The 24,661-nt window shown below is 45.2% G+C and overlaps 1 protein-coding gene across 1 annotated transcript; it reads left to right on the plus strand.

Annotated features, from left to right (window-relative positions):
- Positions 1-773: 773 nt before the first annotated feature.
- On the plus strand, positions 774-24,286 carry CRY2 (cryptochrome circadian regulator 2). The gene is made up of 12 exons (XM_083863596.1): positions 774-1,074; positions 3,882-3,990; positions 7,506-7,648; positions 15,218-15,402; positions 16,698-16,786; positions 17,823-17,963; positions 18,442-18,753; positions 19,816-19,967; positions 20,095-20,297; positions 20,777-20,866; positions 21,376-21,508; positions 22,001-24,286. The coding sequence occupies exons 1-11, from the start codon at positions 884-886 to the stop codon at positions 21,504-21,506; spliced, it is 1,746 nt and encodes a 581-aa protein (XP_083719722.1). The 5' UTR covers positions 774-883; the 3' UTR covers positions 21,507-21,508; positions 22,001-24,286.
- Positions 24,287-24,661: the final 375 nt, after the last annotated feature.

Here is a 24,661-nt window from a genome sequence, read left to right on the forward strand (position 1 = left end):
ACTCTCTTTGTAAGGGGTAGGTTTGTATTAAAAATGGGTTGTTACCCAGTCCCTTGTTTCAGGGGACTTGTTTACTTTGTAGTTCCTCTAGTGCTTGTAGTTTCCCTTTTGATTTGTTCCTTTTATATACCCTCCCATGGTCAGCCCGTGCAATGAGTTTTGCTCGACTGCATTAATCCCTTTGCTTGGAACTTGCTGCTGCACAGATCTGCAGAAATCTCTGCCCAACCCACACCACACCCCCCATCTGGTTCTATGCGATAGAGTACGTCTGTGCTGTGATTTCTGATTCCTGGGGTCAGCAGCAACATCCTGTGGCAAGCTGCGATCTTGCACCAACTTTATAAATCCCTGGGCCTTTTAAACACAAAGTTACTCCGATAGCGATCCTGGGCAACCCGTGCCATTGCTTCATATCCTGCTCCGTGCATCCTGCATGACGTACCGTGCCCCGTGAGTGATGTCTGGCCACACCTACCGAAGACTCCATTTCTGCCCAGAATATGTTCCTGTTGAATTTAGGGGGATGCAAGGGGCTCCTGCTCTGAGTTTCACGGCCACAAGTACCTTTTCCATGTAGGCAGCCATTTGGGGTCCTCGAACATTTTTTGTTGTTGCTTTTTCTTTTCTTAATGGAAAGGGAGATTTAGTGTTGACGTATGACGGCCAACCCTGCTGACTGAATTGTGGGGTCGCTCTCTGGCGGTGGCAGCGACATTTCCGGGGCGGTTTCAGGCGACAGGTGCGGCCTGGGCCGCTGGGGGGCAGCACAGCGCTCCCTGCGCTCCGCCAGCCCCGCCCCTCGGCGCTGATTGGCTGTGGCGGCGCGCGGCAGTCAGGCGGCGGGGCGGGGCGGGGCGGGGCCGCGGTTCGGGCGGCGGCGATGGCGGCGGCGGCCGCGCTGGGCCCGGCGCCGGCCCTGTGCCGCTCCGTGCACTGGTTCCGCCGCGGGCTGCGCCTCCACGACAACCCGGCGCTGCAGGAAGCGCTGCGGGACGCCACGTCCCTCCGCTGCATCTATATCCTGGACCCCTGGTTCGCCGCCTCCTCCGCCGTGGGCATCAACCGCTGGCGGTGAGTGGCGCCGGGCCTGCGGGCCGCGGGCGGGACCGTGCGGGCCGAGGAGGCACCGGGGCGCTCTGGGCGCGGCGCGGGCCCTGTCGCTCGGGCCGCAGCAGCGCACGCTTCCGTGTCGGGCCCACTCGCTGCTCCTCCCGCAGTAAGGAGAGCGGCTGTGCCGTGTTCGCTTGGCCTCGGCTCGGTTTTCCCGGCCGTGCTGCCTGACTGTGAGGGAGGATGCCTTCAGCTTTATGTAATGTCATTAGACTTTATCGGTGGGGCGAGCGTGTGAGAGCAGCAACCGATGGACATTTAGCTTTGGGAAACCCTATTCTCTGAATTTAGAGACGAGGGCAGAGAATCTTCAGCTTCGTGGCTGCACCACGCCTCCCCCTGCCCTTGGGCGCGCGTAGGCTTGTGCGCACGCAGCTCGTTCCTCCCATCGCTCAGCTTTTTTACGGAAATACACATCGGCCGCTGCTAAGAAACTAGAGCTGAAGCTGTATGGGCTTTTCCTCGTCTCTGTAAATGGAAAAGCGTATACCATGAGTCATGTCTGTGCAAAGATCGAGATCTCGTGTACCTGTAGCCAATAACATTACATAATGCTGTTGTATCAGGTCTCAGCCACCCAGACATTTGGAACCCCAATCCAGATAGGTATTTCTCTTGGTCGAGACTCCCCTGCAAACAAGTGAAGCAGATCTCCCACTGCCCCCTCAGGGGAAGTCGAGAGACAAGCACCTGGCTAAAGGTGCTTTGAGAGCTCCTGGAAATGTCACGCGGCTGTGCACTAGGGAAGCTGTAGTTGGAATCGATTGCCTCTGCTATGCCTCTTAGCTCCATCTCAAGAAATGGGATTGTATGGGTCGTATCTCTGTGCTTCTAGAATCTCACAGTAGAGGATGTCTTAAGAATTGTAAATGTGCAGAAGTTGCCTCAGTCTAGTCATTCAAAGTACAGAGAATTGTGAATTCTGTTATAGGAGTCTGAATTGATCTTTCCGTAGACCAGACTTTTTACAGGCAGCAGCAGCAGACAGAAATGCCTTTCACGTGCTGCTGTTGTTGCTGACTGTCCTCCTTTGGAAGCACAACAGTGGTGCCACAACAGATTAATTCCTCGTCTGTTTAATCCTTGTTTGTTTCCACACGCGTTGCGAAGGGAGGGAGACAGTTAGGAGTCTTCTCTATGTTGTAATCATGGAATATATGAGCAAGCAAAGGTTTTAAAAATAATGGTTTTTTGGAGGTGTGGAACTACTGCAGATATCAGAAAAGAGCTCCACTGGCTGTTAGGCAGAAAATATATTAGCAAGTTACTTATGTTGGCAAAAGTTGTATTCATTCCCATTGTGAGCCTTGGCTGTGTTTTGCTAAATTTTTAACCCAAATATTTGTATTCAGAGTTGTGTTCTTCAAAGGCAAGTGCTTCTATTCTGTGCAGTTCTCACAAGTTTATTGTATTGAAAATCCCTTGTTATTACCTGCACAGCATGTGTGAGCCATATAGGATTAATGCTTGTTAAAATTTTTACAACACCTGGGACAGTTGATGCTTGTACTTAATAAATGGAAAGTGGGCTGGAGCTCAGGGAGTGGTTTGTTTACATTTTCTGGATCTGGTTCAGGGTATTCTCCTTTGTGATAGAGTGCCCTTCTTTCTGTGAACCCTGCACCCTTTTCTTCCTCCAGAAGTGCAGAGCAAACCTGTTCTATCTGGAAACTCACAGTTCACATTATGGGTGGTGCAGCTGAGGAGAGGGAAGTTACCACTTTGCAGGGCAGTTGTATCTTGGCTTTCCTCAGCTGTGGGTGGTCTGTAGGGAGCTGAGGCCAATGCTCACCTCTGGCAGACCACACTGCAGAGTGGGCATGGAGGATGGAGGGAAAGGTAAGGGTTGGCAGGCTCACTTACAAAGAGTTGTTCTGTTTGCCAGCAGTGCCAGGTGCTGAGGAGACAGTAAAGTTTTAAAGCTGGTGTCTTTTGCAGAGTTAAACAAAACAAAGTGAAGTTACTATGTAGACGGGGTGATGTGTGTCTGGGAAAGCAAACATTATGTATTTGGTGTTTTATAGCTTAGTAGGGGATCAGTAAGACATACCATTAAATGCAGAAAGCCCTTACGTGGATTTTTAGAGTTTTGGGGTGAGAGGGAATAGATGAATATTTTGGTATGCTCTCATCTCTGTGCCTTCATGGTGCAAGGTGAATTGCAGTTCTCTTTGCAACTATTCAAAGTACAGATGATTCTTGCCTCGGGAGATCTTGGTGCTCAGTCTTGTGCTACTGATGAGCCAGCAGAGCACATTTCTCTGCTGTGACAGGGTGCATTTGTAGCTAGAACTGTGAAACCGGCACAATTTTTTGCAGATTTCATTACTTTCCTTGGAGTAATGCATCACAGTTTTTCTACTGCATATGCAAAATCCCTTTCTGCCCCAAAACCTGTGGAAAAATGTACAGTAGGGAATTACATGATTTATGCTTTTCTCCATGTAATGTGGAGAGAAGAGTTGACAAGGGTGTTCTCCCACCTCTGAGGGAGAACATGGGAAGTGGGTTGCAGTAAGAAAAAAATCCAGGAAACCTCTTGGATCTGGACAAGCACAAATTGCGTATGAATGAATGGGAGCTGCCTGATGATGCAATCTCAAAAGCTGTTAGACCAGAGATAAATACAAATTCTTGTTTTGTGGTTCTTGTCCAAACTTCCAGTTGGATTTGGTGAGGCAGGTTTGCTGAAGTTCCATGCAAATTCTCATTTGCCTTTTAGCTGTAACCCATCTGTGACACTAACTGCTGTTGTTTCTTCTCTGTAGATTTCTTCTCCAGTCCCTGGAAGATCTGGACAACAGTTTAAGGAAACTGAACTCTCGCTTGTTTGTCGTGCGAGGGCAGCCAACAGATGTCTTCCCAAGACTCTTTAAAGTAAGAGAATAATTTTTTGGAGCATAATAAAGAAAAATTGTGGCCTGGTGCTAAACTTGCTTTCACTCCCTAATGATTGGTGATTTCCTTGGCATCTCTTTAGCTATAACCAGTCCTTCGCTATAGCAGACTTCCCTCCTTAACTACAACTAACTAACGACTATCTCTAAGGGCCAGCTTGGGAGCCAGATCCACACCAGAACTCAGACTTGCAAAGAAATGTAGTTGTAGGGTGTAACCTGGTATCAGGGTGCTCAGGCTTCTCTTTTTGGATGGTGGTCTTGAACTTCGTTTTTCTAAGTCACCTCTCACGGGGCTGCTCTGTGACACACAGACCCTTCTTTGTTGAGAGCTTCTTCCCTAGTGGCTGTTTGCTTACTGGAGTTTTTAGTTAGGAAGACTACTGTGTCCACAGACCTTTACATACATCAGAAGAAAGTACACTGATCTGTATGTGAATTGCAAATAAGATTTTGTGTAAAAATGTCAAAATTCAGGGGCTTTTATGTTAGCTGACCTTCCTTTTTTTTGTTCAAGACTGCATTTTAGTCATTTCAGCAGCAGGATGGATATAGCATGTGACCAAGCATCCTGCTGATGTACTGTTTGGGATGTGGAATATGCAGTTACCTTGGTGATCAATAATGGATTAGTGGGGTACATTTCTAAAGTGATATGTCAGTGCTGCCAATGTCAGGGCTAACAAGAGCATCTCGTTCAATATCAGGGCTTCTCATACAGTATCGTTCTTTTCCATCCTGTTCTAAGATTGTATTTCCCAATGTCTTTGAACCTTTTTGACAATGTCTTTGATAGTGTTACAAAACTAAATCAAAAAAACATGGCTCTCAATAGTCATATGAGTTGGGGGTGTCATAGGGGCTGTGCCTTACATATGGTTGACAGAAATAGTGTCCCCCAAATCCTACTGTAGACCAGCTGCCAAGAGGGAGAGGTAAACTTAAATCTGTACTCTCCTTGTGTAAATGGTTCTGATGTGTTTTTCTGGAGGAAGGCAGTTAGTACTGGAGAGAGGAATTGGACTGTGCAGATGAGAAGGGGCACTAATACTTATTTTGGCTTCTGTGTTTTAACACATGACACAAACTATGTGCTGCTTTTTGCCTTTTCAGAGTCTGGATATTTTTAGCTTTTGATCTGCAAATAAGTTCCAGCTAGTAGTAGTTCATGCTCTCTTTAGTTTAGAGTATTCGCAGGATAATTAAAACTTTATTGGACAAAAATGCCCACTTTGGTTAGAGAACAAAAAAAAGTTGTCAGAGTCTGAAGTTTGGAGAGATTGATTGTGTAATCAGCCAGAACTGCATTTTGCTGCAGTCTGTTTTGTCTGGGCAAGTGAGTTGATTAATATCTCAGATGTGCTGTAACAGAGCTGAAAAAAGTAGAGGTAAGTTTATGCTATTACATGGTAAATGTACAGCTTTGGTAGGGATTGAGGCCTCTCCAGAGCTGCTACACTGAACACTGAATTAGCAGCAGCTTGTGCCTCACTGTCAGCTTTTGTGGAGAGGGGAGTCACTGCAATACTTAGAGCTAATGTAATTTCTGCTCTTGCTGCCAGTAGCTGAGCTGTGTTGTCATTAAGTGGCTGCAAAGGCACTGCTGTGCATGGATACCATGACAAGTGTACATGTTAGCAACGTGTTAACTTTGCAGAAATTTCTCATCTCATTTCTTCTGGATAAATGTCTATAGTTTTACCTCTTCTATAAAAGTGCACTGTTTGTTCACTGAAGTGTTCTCACAATCCCTCTGGTATTTTTGTCCCCTACAGTTTTTCTTTGATCTAGGTTAGATACTAAGAGGCAAATTACTAGTCATGACTTTTCTTTTGTGTATCTGCAGCAATTTACTGTCATACAGGTAACAGGTTTTCTGGTTGGTTGTGCTCTGCTTCCTGTGTATTACTGCATCACATAGAGCAGTGGCCTTCTCAAAACTGCAGGAAATACATGAATTTCAAGTGTCAAATGCTTACCTAAAATCCCTGTAAGCCTTAATGGTTTTTTATTCCATTCTTTCAAGGTAGTTATGTGTATTCTTTGAGATCAAATCCATCTTTTCCAAGCCTTCCAATTGATACTGGCTTTCTTATAGAAGAAAGAAAAGTTTAAAATTATGCTGTTAAATCATGTAGGAGCAGGGCAGGGTCTGGAATGTGTCTGTCTGACTCCTGCTCTGAGTTATGGATGCTGTCATGGTCTTACTTTGAAAAATAGGTGGAGGATCTCTCTAAGATGTCCATTCATTGGTACGACTGGGTAATTTCTCTGTCCTTCCTAAAATTAATTTTAGGCCTGAATCTCTGAATTTAGAAATGTAGGTGGCTTGTACAGTTGTTTTCTGCTTCTAAATCCTCTTCCCCATCTTTGGCATTATTTTTAATGGTCTTCAGGGAGCAAACCACATTTGTTCTTCGTGCTTTGCTTCTGTTTTGCAGGTAGAAAAGTCTCCTGTATATACTGGGGTGAATTAGACTGTCTCACTAGGAGAATGTGGTTCTTAGTTGTGTGAGGGGTTTTATAAATGTCTGTAGATTTCTGGTTGTGTTTGCTAAACAAATCTGTGGGCTGCTGCTCTGCTTGATGGATGTCTTGGGAGGGTCGCTGTGGAAACCATTAAACCTCTTCTCATAGCATTCGTTTTCTGATGAAAAAACTAGGCCATAGACTTGGAGAGCAATCTGTGCTCTAGAAAAGCCTGGAAGAGGCTGAGTGCTCTTCCATAAGGCCTATGCCATGTAATTTGTGAGGGATCTATTAAAGGTATGAAGATCAGAATAAGTGCATAGTTTGACAAGGGGGGTTAGAACTCAGTGATCTTTAAGATTTTTTCCAGCCCCAACCGTTTTATAATTCTACAATTCTAAAATAACTCCTAAAAGGCAGGACTTTAAATCTGAATTGCAGTATCATACTCTACTGTGCACACCAGAAAGGTTCACTCAGTTGCTGTCCTATGTCTTACAATTTTCTGTTTCTTTCTGTTTGGGTTGGACATTAGTTTCCTATTGTGTGATGTCTTTAAAGAGACATCAGGAAAAAATTAGAATTTATTGGTTTTACTTAATGTCGCCACATAAAAACACGGAGGGTTGAGCAGAACTTCTGTTGAAAGAATTTTCTGAAATGCTTTTTCTGCAAATGCTGGCAGAGGATGGTAAGGTTACTTCAGGACAGCATGTGCAACAAAACGTGGTATTGGTAGGCTCAGAGACTGAGCTGAAACCTAAGAACAGTAACAGAAGAGAACTGAACCTCCTCTGATGTGCTTTAAACATGACATCTACAAATTTGCATAGCAGATGTGATGTTTGCTAGAACTGATAAAATTGTTGCTTTTTTGCCTCAAATCCAGATTGCTGTTCCTCACAGCAGCGCTCTCAAAACTTCCAGAACATTAAACTGCTCAGGAATTCTGAAGTCCTAATTTGTAATGGTGCTGGTTAGAAATAGTTTTCTGTTTAACAGCTGGGTGTATTGTTTTTCTTGCAGGAGTGGGGAGTCACTCGTCTCACATTTGAATACGACTCGGAGCCGTTTGGAAAGGAAAGGGATGCAGCTATCGTCAAACTGGCCAAGGAGGCTGGTGTGGAGGTGGTGATAGAGAACTCCCACACCCTCTATGACCTGGACAGGTACGGGGAGAGAAGGGGCAGAGCTGCTGTCTAGGCTAGGCTGGGATTGTCATGTCTGCAAAGACTTCAGTCTCTTCCATTACACTGATCACTGTCATGCTGAGTGAGCCTATAAGGATTACTCTGCACACTCCACTTTTGATTAGAACACGTCAAAGTGCTCACAGTGACGTGAATGTACAGAAAGGTGTTGTCTCAAGCTTATTAAGCTCTGTACTTGAGTGTCATTTAATTCGCTCAGCTGTGTCCTATTGATTGCTCTCCTTTACCATGTCCTCAGTGTATGGACTGCTTTGTTTTTGCTTCATTGTAACAAAGGCAGTTGAGCTGTTTGTCTCAAACAGGTTATGAAAGCAGGGCTTTTAACCGACAGCTGGAAGAAGTAAAATAAGGTAGATTGGGACAAGCTTTCCTTTTTCTAAAACTTGAATGCTTTGTCTTTGTTGTGTGTTTGCTGTGTTTGTTGTTTTGATTATGAATTTTATATATTTACTTATATGTATAATCTTTCTAAATATGTGTGATTTTAAATGGTGGTGACAGTCTTTCACCTAGGACTCTAGGGTATGCTGGACTTCAAAGTCAGTACAGTGTTTCAGTACTGTTTTTACAGGTTGCTTACTTTTATTTCTTTCCCCCTTTTTTTTTTCCTTTTCTTTCTAATGTGACTTGGCCAGTAATGCTGAATGTAGATTTTCTCCTATAAATATTTAACATCCATAATTTCCTATGGGAAGGAGCTTTGCAGTTAGCACATACTGTGTGGAAATGTTTGTCTCTGGAGTGAAGAGGATTCTTGAACCTGTCTCGTGAGCAGCTGCTGCTTTCTAATTCTACATTAGAAGACCATTTTTATTACCAGTGTTTATTACATCCTCACCCCTCCAATGTCAATGGCCAGCACATTCGTCTTCATGTCACCTATGTCTTTTCCAAAGTGGAGAGTTTCAGGTGGAATCCATTCTAAATCTCTTGCAAGTTTTCTAAATCTCATGTAAGTTTTTAAAATCTGAATCTCTTTTAAGTTTTATCACCTTTCTTATACTTCCAAGTATTTCTAGAGGTGGGGAGCAGTGGTGAAAATGATAACTAGTGTGCAAAATGTAGAAGCAACATGAATTTTTAGAACGCTATAATGTGTCCTGTCTTTTCCTAACAGTAGCATTATTTCTGCTTTTTCTGAGTGCTGCTAAACATTAAACTGATGTCTCAGGGCTTCCTTCCAGAATGATCATAGCTATTTGAGGGGCTGCTACTGTATAAATAAATTTAGGATTGCATAGCTATGCATATGGAGAAACAACATGACCAGCACTGCAATTTCATCTGATATTTTTGGCAGCTGGTTATGTGGTATGTAGGGAAATTTTTAAGTTGCCTTTTATCTTTAGCTATCCCAGATAGCTCATTGCGTCAGTAAACTTTATCATCATGCTCTTTCTTGTCCCTTCCCAGATACTTGGTAAAATATATTGAGCAGCAGAAGCCCTAGCTCAGCTCTGTGTAGGACTGCTCTTCCTGTTGGAAAAATAGATTCCTTCTCTAATTCTGTGTATCAAAGAGTTTTCTGTCAGCATGGACCTTTCCTTTTGTTGCAAATTATTGTGGTTTCTTAAATTTTTTTCAGTGAGGGTTGTAGTCAGATGGCTTCTCAAAATTCAAGTGGCATATATCAACTAAATCTCCCTTGCCCCAGGCTCAAATGTCTCTAATAGATTTTCAGGCACAACTTCCCTTTTACCAAGGCCAAATTAACCCTCAAGCATATTGCATATATCCATGTATTCACTGTTTCCCATTAGTATTTTCTACCCATCTGCCTAATGCTCATGTCAGTCTTCATTTGTCTCTCTGATGCCCCTGAAATGCTTTTAAAATCTGGAGTTGTATTTACTTTCTTTTTGCCCTCATAGTATTTGGACAGTTTTATATTACATGCAGCAGCTATTAGTTTGTGTATTTCATTACATCCTTTACAATTCCTTTACAATTTGGGTGAATTTTTGGTGGCCCTGGCAAGCTTTTCAAGCATAGCATTGTTTTGTGGCACTTTTTCCTGGTCACAGCATCTGATATGTTTTCTTAAACCAAGAGTCATAACTTCCCTAGATACCTCCATAGTGAATACACCCACAAAAATATATGTGTTTTAGGAGTTTTCTTGTGCTGTTACAGTCTCTCCTTTCTTTAATGAGTTGATCTCCTCTTTGCCCTATAAATATCTTGGAGTGTCTCAAAAGGGCATGTTTTTCTTTCAGGTTTTTTTACTACTTACACTTTTCTAAGAGGTTTCTCAAAGTTTCATTTAGATTAGGAGGTGCAAGAAGGCTGTGGTTTCTAATTTAACTTACCAAAGTTTGGTGGGTTTCTATCATTGTCTTCATTTTTCCTCTGTTATCTTAGCTGATGCTATTCTTTAATTGTTTTGACTCTTGTGATCTTTCTGAAATACTTTTTCACATCTGTATGGTATTGTTGCTCCTGTAAGGGTGTTTAATTGGTGCATGCTAAAGTCACAGAGCAGGCAAGTGATAACTAACATTTTCAAATATATCTTAGCACTGTCTAAGACTAAATCATGAATTGACACTCCTTGTGGGTTCTTGATTTCTTCTCCAATGACACAGTCATTTATGGCAACTAGAAAACTGGATTTTGGCAGGTGATGGGGTGTGATAGATACCCAGTCTGTGTGGATGTGCTTGAAGTCTCCAGTTACTCTGACATTTCTTGGTTCTTGGCATCTCTGAGATTTTTCAGCAGGTGGTAATACAGTTTTAATACTGTATTTCTCCTGGAAGCCCAAGAGTATCTCTCCCTCCAGCTGTGTTACCCAGTCTTCTAACTCATGGTATGTGTTGTCCCTCTTCTCAGCCTAATGTTTTTTTCTGTATAATTAGCGAGTGGTAATAATACCTGGTGGTGGCATCTTACTTGTCATCTTTCTTTAATCAGGTTTCTGACAAGATTGTCAGCCCAGTTTCAAACAATTTAGACTGATCTTTCACTCCTACATAGATGAATCCAGCACTTCTCTTGTCTCCTGCGGTGTATTCCTGGTACCACCTCTACCAGCTCCTTTAGACATTTGCCAAGAGCCCGTTCAGTTAACTTGCATTTTACCCAGTAGGAAGATTACAATGTGCCCCTTGTTGGCACTGTCAGCATAGCTGTGTGATTATCAGAGCATCCTCCTCCTCCTTCCAAAACAAGAAGTGGGGTATAGAAAATGAACATCAGTGCTGGAAAATACTCAGAAGAAAAATTAGGAATTCTCAGTCAAGATTAGCAATGCTCAGATTGTAGAAGTCAGACAGAAAAGATAATCTCTTGGGTACCAGTTTAGTCTGCTCATAAGCCTTTACTTGACAATTATTCTGTCTGTCAGCTTCCAGATGACAGGTTGTTTTGTCTCTTCCCTGGATCTGCCTGTTTTCTCTTCCTTAGGATCCAAATCCTTTGTAGTGCGTTTACTGATGGTCAGCACTGTGGTTTCTGTAATCCTAGGCAGGCTGGGTTGTTCAGCAGGAGTGTTTTAGGTCAGAAAAGAACACTGTGATCTTGTGTCTTTGTAGCATACATCAGGATCAGCTTTTCCTCACATACCCTAGCCTAAGGCTGAAATGACAGTAGAATGTGTTCTCATAGGAGCACATACTAACTGAAAGGAACCAACCATGGGGAAGCATGCATGCCTTGGTGTTTTTACAGTTCAGTACACTCTGCCAAAAAGGTGGGTTATTTCTAAGAAGGTTTACTCAATCTTCTGCCTTGTTGGAGTCCAGGACATCCCCTTGGATGAGCTGGGACCCAACGAAGGAAGTTTGAGCCCTGGACAGGGGGGTGTGGAGCCAGTCCAGGGGGTTTGGAGACCTTGGCACAGAGCCCAGGAAAACACCGGGTTTGATTTTAGTCCATGGGAGAGGCTTCCAACACTGAGAGAGGAATTGCAAACCACAAAGGTGTGAAAACAGTCGTTTAGCACAGCAAAAGATGAAAAATTCAGTAGTTTTAGGGTTCATAGAATAGAGGTAAGTGGGGGACAAAATGGAGGAATTAGGGTGGTACCTCGTGTTCCTTTCCTTCTTCCTTGTCCTCCATCTTCTTAGGTGGTGATGACACAAGGTAGTTAGAGTGGATTGGGTCAAAGTAGAAATGGCCCTCTTAGTATACACACTAGGTATTGGTATAAATTTGTAAATAACCAACATGTATATATATATCTGTATAAATGTAAGGTGACATCCCATCAGCAGTCAGTCACCTCATGTCCCAGCCAATGTCCGGACCTCAGCTGGGAGTGGAGAAAATTTTGAGATATCAAGTAATAAACAACATGAAAAACCTGAAAACAAGGCCTTGAAGACTCCGCTTTTTTCTTGCGACGTGACTCAGGGCTTTTAGAGGGCCAAGGACTTTTAACAAGCTAAATCTTGGGTGAGGAAACCCTCCCTGAGACTGCCTGCTACATCTTGCTATCCTCTCCTGTCTTGCATGGTACTCTGGTGTCAGGTGTCTTCCCCCACTGCACCAGCCTGTCACCAAGTCACTTCATCTCTCATCATCTCAGTATGTGTTTCTGGGGAAGTTGAATTGTTTGTTCTTTGTTCAGATCAGTTGGTTATCGTTCCATCTCTCTGAATCTGTAGAAATACCCTCTCATCTACATACACAGAGCCCTCCATGAGCTCTGTGGAACGGGGATTTGGATCAGAGCAATTGCGTAAGCTGGCAAGGCCAACAAAACAGTCCGCATGAATTGGTGCTGGGGTGCATTGGGCAGCCTGCGTGCCGAGTGCTGGCAGCCAGCTCTTCCTCCGCAAGGAAGCGAGGGAACACTTTCAGTCCCTTGCCAGAACCCAGCCTTGTCATTTGCAAGTGAGCTGAGGTGTCAGGTATTTGAGGCCAGCAGCTCTCCTAAGCTCATTAGCCATCCTGCAGGAGCACTGCTGTGGAGATGATTCAGAAGCTGACACCTGTGAGGGCGTGCATTTGAGTCTGCAGACACTCTGCTGTCGCAGATGACTGACTGTAGGATACCTTATAATCATAGCAGTGCTAGAATTTTTTAGTCAGGTTTGGGTTGCCTGCTTTCCTGAGGTGAAGTGTGACTGATGGTGAAACAAACCTTCGTAACTTCGGGCATCAAGGTACTACTGTCAGTGCTGGGCAGCATATTGCTGGTTTGGTAGAACAGCCAGATTTGGGTGTGCTCACTAACTAATGTTAGGTTCTGTGTGATGAATACAGTGATTCTCTGTTCTGCGTCAAGAAAACTGGAACAACTGCCACGTGGCAAATTGGGCTGGAGGAGATGGATGAAGCAAGGGCATTAAATCCTGGGTAGGGACCTCCTTTTTTTTGTTAGTGAAAGTGTATGGCCTGGATTAGAAAGTCGGTGTGAGGAAGGAAAGGACTCCTGTTTGGGGAGCTTCCTGTACAATTTTTTGTACAGAAGGCTGAACAGTACTACAATACCCAGTAAGTGTAGTATAATATCCTGTATTGTGCAATACCTAGTATTCTTTGCTTCTTTTCCTGGCAGTATTGTGAAAGGTCCAGATTTAGTGCATAATGCCAGTGTCAGGTGCTGTGAAATGTGCAACTTGTTCTAGTCCTATCTTAAAATATTTGTGTCCCAGATCCAATAACTCTTTAGGAATTCAGGAGCTATACTAGGGAGCTTCACTCATATTCACATCCTTGAGGATTTCAGGTACAGACACTAGCATCCATCTGCTAGTCACAGTGATTTGCTCCAAGTAGCTAGCTGTCTACGGAAGTTTCAGCTGTGGATCTTGTACAATGCTGTGGATCTTAGACTGATCAACAGCTTTAGCAGGACTGAAAAAAGAGGCAGTGTGGAAGAAGTAGTTTCCCTGCCCCCATCCCAAGCACCTCAGGGCAAACATGGTGCAGCTTTGTCACGTTTTCTCTTCCAAGCTCTGAATTCCTATGGAAATAAGCGAGCCTCTCTAGAGTGCTGTAACTGGAAATGCCTCACTTCTCATCCAGTGGAAACACTGATTTTCTGGGGATCTTTGGCTGGTCTTGTTTGGGGACTCACAAAGCATCCACAGAGAAGAGTGTGGTGGGTAGTATTCATAAGTTCTGTCATTTCTTGCCATCTCTGGGGTGGAGCATGGAGACAGACAGTGAAAAAGTGTATGCAGGAAAGCAGAGATGTGCTCTGGTGCGGTGATGCAGGACAGAACGTGTTAACTGTAAGGCAAATGGAAATACATCTGTCTCTGTATGTCTGTCAGAGTGCTGTGCCCACACCGTGGCCATGTTTATAGCCTGGCACTACAAGTGTACAGTACTTTGCACTCTGTGCACATCCCGATGGCCCTCCCTCCCTGCCCTGTTCGTTAATGTCTTTATCTCCCAGTGCTTACAACTTAAAAGCAGAAAACCGGGAGGAAACTGCAGGAGACTTCATTTTTAATACGTTCAATGGCGCTGCCCGTGGGGAAGGCCCCGCTTCCCTCGGCCGGGGTGTGTGAGTGCTGGCCCCGGTGCGGCGGGAAGCGGGTCAGCGCGGAGCACACGTGCGGGAGCGCCGGGCCCGGCGTGTCGCCCCGCCCCGCCACACGTGCGGCCCCGGGGCCAGGGCCGGCACATGGCGCCCGCCGGAACGCTCGGCTTTAAGCCCGGCCCCTTGCATAAGCTGTTCATTGTAATGGGTGGGGAAGGCTGCTGTGCTGCGGCTCCAGCGTGAGCTGTGGGGTTGCCTGCCTCAGCTTTATGTAATGCTGGCGATCCCTGGCGATCGGCTTTGCTGTTAACTCCTTCCGCTCCTGCGGGAGAGGGTTTAAAAATGGCATCTTTCAGCCTGGAGAAGTTTACCTTGCCCCAGGGGGCAAAAAGCTCAAAGCTCTGTCCCAGGAAAAATAAGGCTGCGTGGCCGCAGCAGGCTATGGATGCTTAGTGAAGTAGTTTGACTGTCACAGTTTGACTCTCTTATTCCACAGTGTGATCTGACACAGGTCAATACCATAAGACAGGTCTGCTCGTGACCTTATGGCATGGAGGAGGATAGTGATGTCTCTAATCACAGGGAGAGAGGAATGATGCAAACTGGGATTTGTCTTATCCAAGATAGGTGGATGAGGGGTCACTAACAGGCTGAGTCTTCTGTGTCAGACAAGAAGGAAATAAGGTCAGAATCAGGTTAGGATATCACAAGGTGTTGGGAACAGATGCATGTCTAGGATTTGGCACCTTGGGGAGACAGGCAGTAATCAGATAGAGATTTCATACAGGGGTCTGATGAGGAGCTCTGGGAGAGAGAAGTGATGCTGAGATTGATTCAGCTGGAGCTCTTTTGTTGTTTTTTTCCTATGGAGATTAGGAAGTATGTGATGTTTTGTCTTCTGATGTATTCTGTAATTTTGTTTGGTTGGTTTTAATATCCCTTTGAGGGATGCATCAAGTGAAATGTAGGTCTGTAAGGATTTCTGTATCCAGAGGAGGCCATCCTGAGCAGGGTCCAGTTTGGATGTCATTTCCTTGTGTCTTCTGTGGCAATGAGGCTGTGTTGTTTCACCTTGTTTATTTTATCTCCAGAATAATTGAGCTGAATGGCCACAAGCCACCCCTCACCTACAAGCGCTTCCAGGCCATCATTAGCCGTATGGAGCTCCCAAAGAAGCCAGTGAGCACTGTAATAAGTCAGCAGATGGAGACATGTAAAGTGGACATCCAGGAAAACCATGATGATGTCTATGGGGTCCCATCCCTGGAAGAGCTGGGTATGTGTCAAGAGTGAAGGCACTGACTACTGCCAGCTGAAACAGGATCTAGTGGTGCTGTTTCCAGTGGCTGGCACATGTTCCCACCTGACACGGGCTGCCTCTAGCCATAGAATGGCCTAATTTTTTCAGCGAGTGCCGGACCTTGTGGTAACACACTGGTGTCCTTTGCACTGCTGTTGATGCCCAGCCTCCCCTTTCGCATTGCTCTGAAGTGCTTTGCATTTGTCCTTGTGTTCTCTGCTATACTGAGCATGTGTAACCACTGTACTAGGATCTCGTGTCCTCACCAGCTGCTTTCCTCCTACTGCAGTCTCAGGCACCTTGTGTAACAGACCTGAAGAGGTAAACTAACTGCGTATCAGGTTTAGATAATTTCATTCAGTTATTGCCAAGCAGCACCAATTTGGGAACTTAGCAAGACAAAAGATATTACAAAAATTCCTTTTACTCATCCTGCTGTGTCTTACAGTCCTGTAAGACTTGAAGAAGGAGAATGAATAGCTGAGGTGTGAGGAATGCAAGACCTACATCAGAGGAATGAATCTAAATGCAAGGGAAAAAAGGACTAATCCAGAATACTGTCTGTCTGTAACTGGAGGCTCCATACCAGCTTTATAGGAAGTATCTTCTGGTACCTTAAGGCACAATTTCAACAGTTGTGTAAAGGCGGGGCTTCGCAATAGGCATATCCTAAGGGCTGCAGGCCTGCATGGATCTACATTATTTATTGTCTGGCCAAATGTGAGACTGCCTGTAACCTTACACTGCTCTGCTTGCTGCCAGGGGAGGCTCCTTGGTCTGCCCAGAGCAGGGAGACTGCATTATTTGCAGTGGTTCTTTTGCACTAATCCAGTGCTTTCCCCAGCACCAGCCTCAGCAGAATAGGAGCCTCACCAGGAGCAGCTGGGCTATCTAGTGAGCTGCTGATGTCGATGGCAAGGTGTTTTATAAGGCAGAGCTGGGGAACAGATGTTTCATTGCCAGCTGCTCTGGCCTTTGGAGCAGAGCCCTGTGGATAGTGCTGACACACCAGAGAATGCTGGCTGTGAGCAATGGGAAAGTCACCATAAGGCTGCCTGAAGCATTGCAGGCAGAGGCCCTTGAAGTGTAGTGTCATGAGCAGGCTTTCCCCATATCCTACATGATTTGCCTGCTGTACAAGGATTAGAGCAGAGAGTAAGCCACGTTAGGTAACCATAGTATGTATTGTCTTGCTGTTGTTTAAGAATAATCCCATATCTATGCCCTTTATCTAGGCATGGCTTCAAATCTTACAAAGTTCTTTCTCTCAGGCTTTCCCACAGATGGTCTTGCCCCTGCAGTTTGGCAAGGAGGGGAAACAGAAGCTCTGGCACGGCTGGATAAACACTTGGAAAGAAAGGTAACCTGTTATTTAAGTGGCAATTCCTGAAGATTGTGCCTCCAAATGAAAAATCTAGTGTTGCCCATTACCATGTTCCCTGCTCTTCTTAGCAGTGGTCATAGCATTCATCTCTGAAAAGAAGTGTATGCTATTGTTGGAGTACTCCTGTGATCTTAGGTTTTGTGTGGAGCAGGGAGCTCATGGGCTTCCTCAGGTCCAACAATTTAGAGCATTGTATTATTTATTATGCTGTTTGAAGCACATTGGGCTCTTCCTTTTTTCTGCTTCTCAGTTTCCTTTAGAGGTGTGCAACTTGGAAATTATCCTGTTAAGTTGTTCAGTCCCTGCTGTACACTGCACACCACTAACATTCTTTTTATCTTTACCTGAGGTATTAGTGTGAGTACATGCTTATAAAAGAATGCCTTCCCCTAGTCCATCAGCTTCTTAATAGGTTTTTCTCACTGGCTGGCATTCCTTGAGCCCCTTGTTGAAATAATCAGATTTTTTTCAATGGGGCTGGTGTTCTTGATTATAGCGCACAAGGCAAGCAATTTCAAAGTGATGAAAGGTGACCCAGCTGCCAAAGCATGACTCAATTTTAACCATTTTGTACCTCTTTAGTGCTGGGTGGCTTGATGTCAGTTGTGGAAATCAAAGCATAAATACTTGTGCTGAACAGGGAAGGGTCTGAATTTCCCCATTTCTTGTTCAATTTGTGAAATGAGATAGACATACCTGGACATAAACAGTTGTGTTAGCTCATATCCCTAGGAACTCTCAGGATTGTTAGCTCCTGTATGCAAAGCAAGTTAATCCTCTTGGGCAAAATAACTGACTGGTTTAAATCCTGAAGCAAAGGTTTTGTGTTTCTTGAATGGGGCATGGGGGTTGGGATTGCCTGCTGGAGATTTCTCTCAGCAGTGGTTGGAAGTAAATAGAAGAGACTGTCCTGTCAGATGTGAGTGGCCTCACCACCTGCACAGAGGCTTGCCTTTAGCAGTGTACCACAAATACAAGGGGGTTTTGGCTCATTTCTCCTGAATCTGTCTAGGCATGGGTTGCAAATTACGAGAGACCAAGGATGAATGCCAATTCATTGCTGGCCAGCCCTACAGGACTCAGTCCCTACCTGCGTTTTGGCTGCTTGTCCTGCCGCTTGTTTTACTATCGTCTCTGGGAGCTGTATAAGAAGGTATGAGAAAAGGTTCACCTGGAGGGCAGGTGGGGTTTGAGCATATATAGTATGATGCTGGTTGCCAGACAGTGTGCCAGAATTGGTGCAAAAGATACAGTTGCCTCCCTACTGCTTGATTGTTGGGCTGAGCTTGTTGCTACTACAAGAGGAGGCTTTTGGGTAAGTAATTCTCCTGTATGTACTCACACAGGCCCTAAATCTGGTGGTACCTTGTTCTTCAGTCTGGACTTCTGTGTTACGAGCCATGTAGAGCATTTTACTCTTAGTTTTACATCGTTCCAGTCACTTGTCATTGTACTGAGTGAACCTTTGTCAGTGCTCTGACTTCACCATCTGGGCTTTCTGATAAGGGGTGATCTGGCATGTGGTCAGTAGCTGACTTGGGAAATGTGTGTAAATGCATGGGTGCCTCACAGTTCAGCTTCATGAAGCCAGTTTTACTGTGCTTGTGACCAGCGGTGTTCCCTCTCCACAGGTGAAGCGGAACAGCACACCCCCCCTCTCTCTGTACGGACAGCTTCTGTGGCGGGAGTTCTTCTACACAGCAGCCACCAACAACCCAAAGTTTGATCGCATGGAGGGGAATCCCATCTGCATACAAATCCCCTGGGACAGGAACCCCGAAGCCTTGGCAAAGTGGGCAGAGGGCAAGACAGGCTTCCCTTGGATCGATGCGATCATGACCCAACTGAGACAAGAAGGGTGGATCCACCATCTGGCCAGGCATGCAGTGGCCTGCTTCCTGACCAGGGGTGACCTCTGGATCAGCTGGGAGTCAGGAGTCAGGGTGAGTCCTGGCATTTTCAGGTATTTGCAGGAGGCCATAAGGAAAACAAAGTCTCCCTGACACTTGCTGCAAGGATGGGCACACAGGTATGGCTTTTGCTTCATGTGTAAAAAGTGCATGGAAGAGAGGATTTGCCAGCAGTCTCTTGGCCATCCAACAGCCTGACTTCTTTCCACCTTCTACTGCAAGGCTCTTACTGTATCACAAGCCTCAAGTAACCATAACTAAATGTGTTTGGGACCCACTGGGAAATACAGACTAGGGTTTTGGGGGCCTTTTAGTTTTTGGGGGGGCGGTTTATGTAAAAATTTTCTCAGTCCATCTGTTTTCTTTGCAAGTTTAATGTCACTTCTTAACCGGACCTTTTTCCTCCTTGTAAAATCCATCGTGGTGCTGGTCAGGGAGCGCTCCATGACTGTGAAATCTGAGTCTAGAGTCTCTCAAGGAAAGAGGTAAAAGACCCTCCTCTTGGGCCATCCAAAGGGACAGACAGATGAACCTACCCAGTGTACATACTGCTCTACACAAAAAGTGGAGGCAGGAGCATCTAGTCACAAAACTGACAAAGAGCATAATTGAAAGTGCTGCCTAAAGTGCAGCATCTGTGCATGGATGTGAGTTACTGCTGAAATCTTTCTGCCTCTCGGTGGTGGTGTGCTTTGGGACCTTCAGAGGGGTTTTTTCTTCTTGCTTTGGTTCACATTCTTCTGTGCAGCATCCTCTCCTTCCCAAGGCAGGTGCTTTACATTTGTTATGCCTGCCAGGCTAGGATAAATACAAATACCCAAAGCTTGCTGCAATACTAGGTAGTGATTTAGTCTGTAGCTGCATGAGAGACAAGCCAGAATTTTATCTGTGTGAGCAGACCGTGCCTCCCTAAGTGAAAGTGTCAGGAAGTGAGATATATGGACCAGCCAACTGACTTCAGCCAGCAGATCACCTCAGTGCTGCTGCTCTGTTCTCATAGCTCTGTGCCTGCCATTTGAAATAGCATCTTGGGTCCTACTGCCACAAAGTCCTGCCCAAGGAAGGTTTCAGTGCCTTTTCCTCCAATTGCTGCAGGTGTTTGATGAACTGTTGCTGGATGCAGATTTCAGCGTGAATGCAGGCAGCTGGATGTGGCTCTCGTGCAGCGCGTTCTTCCAACAGTTCTTCCACTGTTACTGTCCTGTGGGCTTCGGACGTCGCACAGACCCCAGTGGTGACTACGTGAAGTAAGTGATGTTACTGGAGCTGATCTTTATTTCCGCATCTGTAAGCTGAAGTCAATCAGTGGCTCACAGGTGCACGGCACTTTCTGTGCATTGTGTGTGCTACACTGCTTTTTTACTTGTATTGCAGGAGGTATCTGCCCAAACTAAAGGGTTTCCCCTCACGGTATATTTATGAACCGTGGAATGCCCCAGAGTCTGTGCAGAAGGCAGCCAAGTGCATCATTGGGGTGGACTACCCCAAACCCATGGTGAACCATGCAGAGACCAGCCGACTGAACATTGAGCGCATGAAGCAGATCTACCAGCAGCTGTCACGCTATAGGGGCCTCTGTAAGTACCAGCAGTTGCAAAAGTTTGTTTTTTTAATAGGAGGTAAAATGCTGGGAGGAAACGTCATGATTTAAAATAGGTATTACTTGTCTCTCTGGCCTGTCCTTACAAGAGGAAGCAGTACCTGCTGAACCTGCTCAATTGGTTTCCAGGGAGAGCTCTATTACGTTCTCAGACAGCTTAGAGTGGATTTTGTTTTGGTCTGAGAGCTGCTGATAGCACGGCACCATCCATATACCACCAATGGTCCATTCTTCACTTTGTAGGAAAACCTCAGCAGTGTATTCTAAATAAATTCATTGCTGGATCACAGTGTGTGTCTGTAGTCAGCAGTGTGGGTCAGTGCAACTCTGAACTCCTCCTGCTTTGGGATGTGGATGTGCTGGTTGGTGATCAGTAAGGTACTTCTAGAAGTGAAAAGCTTCTCCCAGCCCAGGTGTGTTTTGTTTCTTAACTAAGATCCTCTTGCTGTTCTCTAGGTTTGCTGGCATCCGTCCCTTCATGTGTGGAAGATCTCAGTGGCCCAGTCACAGACTCAGCTTTGGGGCAGGGCTGCAGCACCAGCACAGGTGAGTTGGAGCTCATTTGTGTGCTTTTGATTTTCATGTCACCTTAAAGTTTATAGGTAGGAGAGGATCCTTTTCCAGTAAGAAGAGGGTGTTTAGCTAAGGAAACATAGATTACATTCACATCCCTTTACGCTTCCTTCGGAAGTCCCTAGTGAGCCTTCAGTTCTAAAAGGGCTGAAGAATAAGAGTTCATTAATGTCAATCTTTTATTGTCTGTATGGGGTCAGATACAGCCACTTGAGGGAAAAGTGCAGATCACTGTAGGGTTAATCAGGTATAATTAAGCTATCCTCTGTCAAAGGAGGATATTTTTATGTTTGTTCTGGGTGACTTAATTCTGCTTTTAACAAAGATTTTTTGGTAAATGTTTTTAGGGAGGCTGTGACCAAATGTGTCTGTGCTTGTGCAGTCTTCTTTTTCCCAGCTCTGTGGCGGGTTAGGCCGGGGTGTACTTGTGAGGCCATCTAAACACAGGGGAACCATTGCAGTGACTCTTCTTCTTTCTGCAGCATTGAGGCTGTCTCAAGCAGACCAGGCTTCTCCAAAACGCAAACATGAGGGAGCAGAAGAGCCGTGCCCTGAAGAGCTGTACAAACGAGCCAAAGTGACAGGTTCAGAGATCCCTGGAAAGAGTTTGTGATTGTGAGTAGTTCCTAGTGTGACGTGGCTTCAACTGCCTGGTTCTAGAAGCTAGCAAGGCTCAATCTTTTCTCCCACCATTTTAATCAGCAAAATGGACTTCGTTGTGGAGGGAAGTGTAAGGCTCCTAAGTGTAATTCTGCAGCCCAGAAATGTGGCAGTGGTCTGCCCGCCAGATGTTTGGATTTCACGTAACTCGCTGTCGGCTCCGCTGTCTGGTGGAGAGCAGTGCCCTGCTGCTGGAGCTGTCACAGAGCACAGCTGTTTTGGTGCATTTGCTCTTGTGTGGCTGGTTCTCCTTCCACAGAGTGGGCTCACAGTCAGGTTTTCCCATCTGGTGAGGGTATGGGCTAGAGCAGGAGAGCAAGCAGGTCAGTCATCTATCCGCCTGCAGTGCTCCAGATCCCAGGAGGGAAGGAGCTGGTCACATGTTCTGCCAACTTTTCAGTATGACGGGGAGATCAAGGCAAATTCTCTCTTTACTTTCTCCTACAGCCAGCGAGGAGCACCTTGCAAGTGAAGAGAGAGTGCTGAAGAGGTCACCAGAAGAGTAGGAACTGCTGTCACAGTGGGACTGGAACTTGCGATCTGCAACAGAAAATCCAGGGTCTCATATAACTGTAATTCCAATAGCTGCCACAGAAGGGCACTGCATTACCTGTGCTTGGGAATAGTTGGCTTTCTGGTCTCCAGAGAGCCAAATACATATTTTCTCAGCCATGCCCAAAATCTGCCCACGTTAAAAAGGGCAAGAACATTCTATCAACTTGCTCACTCCCAGGTGTATCTTTCTTTTCTGACAATGGCTCAGTGCATATGACTTGATGCATTGATGTAGGAATCAGCATCTGCACATCTCAGAAATAGTGAACATCCTTTCTCATCAATACTACTTGGTAGTGATGTATGCTGATTAATTCAAATTATAGTAGGAGTTAAGAAGGAAGCCACTACAATGTTAAAAATAGAGTACCCATCCTACGAGAGAACAGGGAAAACCTGGTATTTCTTTCATTAGGCTAGGCTGATGAGGAAGGAAATGCTTTGTGAGTAAATCGAGGTAATACTTATGTGGGATGGAAACAAAATGAAAGTCACCTGTGGCACAAGAGCAGATACAATTGAGAGGCACTTAAAACTTTCCCTGCAAAAGAACCTTGCCACTGTAAGGTGAGCTTTAATGCTATTGCCTGGAATGGGCAGCTTCAGAGCTGTTTGACATCTGGGGAAGAGGAACTCTCTACAACTTCCTGAAAGGAGGTTGTAGCCAGGTGGGGGTTGACCTTTTCTCCCAGGCAACCAGTAACAGGATAAGACGCAGTGTTAAGGTGCACTGGGAGAAGTTAAGGCTGGACATTAAGAAAAAGTTCTTAACAGAAAGAATGGTTGGGCATTGGAACAGGCTGCCCAGGGAGGTGGTAAAGTCACCATCCTGGAGGTGTTTAAGCAAAGATTGGATGTGGCACTCAGTGCCATGGTCTAGTTGACACTGATGTTAGGTCATAGGTTGGATTCAATGATATTAATAGTCTTTTCCAACCCAGCTGATTCTGAGAAGGATGAATTCTTCAGAGAATAAGATCATGCCTTGATATGAGCAAAGCAGTATCTCAGAATAGATCTGATCCAAGTAATAAGGAAGCTACACCTGGGCCTAGCACTCTACGGTGTTACCTTCCCTGAATGAGAGCTCTCAAATGAAGCCTGTGTCTGGTGTGTAGCCTGTGCAGTGCCTCATACTGATAGAGGATGTATTACACATCAGCTCCTTGAAGTGAGTCTTCCTCAAGCTCAGAGTCCAGTGTCCATTCTGTTTGCTCTTTTCTGTATTGGCATGTGTTTTGAATTTCCACACAGTGGACTCCTGTACCTGCCCACTGCTCCTCCTTGCCACTTGCATTCACACTGGTGCTTTGTAGCCTAGCAAGGTGATTGTGTAGCTTTCCTGGCTCTTAACCATACACTCCTTGCCAAGTCCTGTTACTTGTCAGGTCAGTACGGAGCTGACAGAGCGCCTCTGCCTGCCACCAAAGAGTGCAAGGGAGGGTAGTACTGCAGAAAATTCTCTCCCGTGGCTGTTTCCAAGAGGAATTAGATTGAGTAGCTCGTCCCATGCAATAGGCTGCTGTTGGCACTGTTTTCATTTGCTGTCCAAAACCTTTCATCCCTGCCTGACACACATAGTGTGGGGCTATATGTGAGCTTGTGCAACTAACTGCTTGGGGAGTACAGGAGTTGTCTCCCACTGGGATAATCAGATCCAGTTTTGGAGCCTGTGTTTGAACCCAGAGCAACAGGACTGCGAATAGAAACTGAGTCAAACATACCTGAGAAACCTGAAGTGGTTGAATTGAGTCTGTGAATAAATTCAATGAATAGCTGAATAACCTTTCCTTCCCATTCCCTGGGGCATTGATCTTATCTTTTTTTTTTGCAGAGAATCCACTGGGCAGACTGAAAAGGTAAACAAAGAGTCACTTTTCTTAACCTTACTTTCTTCTAAACTATTACTCATAGTCTGCCTGGTGGATAACCCAGTCACCAACAGGTCTTGTCCCCTTCAGTCTGACCCAGCTGTTACTCCCATTGTCTCGGGGGTAGAAAGGTATAAAGAAAAAGAAATGCTCCCCTACCCCCATCTTCTGCTGCAGAGAGAAGAAAGGGGAAAAACATGCACTTTGTACACATAGGTTACAGAAATTGTGACTTCTGTCATTTGGAGAGTTTCATGCTTAGGCAATGGTCTGTAAATACAACTTTTTATAAATGTCTTTAACCCTCTTCTTGGTGTCATACAAATTATTTCACTTGGTAAATGGAATTTTTGGGGCTGGATCTGTGGGGTTAAAAAATCAAATGGAGAGGAGGCTACGCATCCTAAGTGATCTAGAAGGCTTTGTGGAGGTGGGGGAGATCACATTTGCAAGGTTTCTGTCAGTACCTGGGATATGGATGGTGGTATTTGGAAGAGATGCAGCTCAGGTAGTAGCACTGGGAATCACAGAGACACTTGAGACCAGCCAAAGAAAGATAAGGGAAGAGCTTCCTTCAAGAAATCTTCCCAGCCTACTAGGCTGGGATTCATCCACTCTGGCATCTTTTCCCAACTGAAACTATAAAGGTGAGTAAAACTGTGTGGCAAGTTGGGAATGACTG

This window comes from Zosterops lateralis (genome assembly GCF_965231275.1).
Source record: "Zosterops lateralis genome assembly, chromosome: 6".
In the NCBI taxonomy this organism is placed as follows: domain Eukaryota; kingdom Metazoa; phylum Chordata; class Aves; order Passeriformes; family Zosteropidae; genus Zosterops; species Zosterops lateralis.

What these genes read in the sequence shown, in the direction of transcription:
- CRY2 (XM_083863596.1), top strand. Translation starts at nt 884, where the DNA reads ATGGCGGCGGCGGCCGCGCTGGGCCCGGCGCCGGCCCTGTGCCGCTCC. An exon ending in ACCCTCTATGACCTGGACAG is followed by an intron (nt 7,649 to 15,217) that starts GTACGGGGAGAG and finishes TTTTATCTCCAG; the next exon opens with AATAATTGAGCTGAATGGCC. An exon ending in GCTGGGAGTCAGGAGTCAGG is followed by an intron (nt 18,754 to 19,815) that starts GTGAGTCCTGGC and finishes CAATTGCTGCAG; the next exon opens with GTGTTTGATGAACTGTTGCT.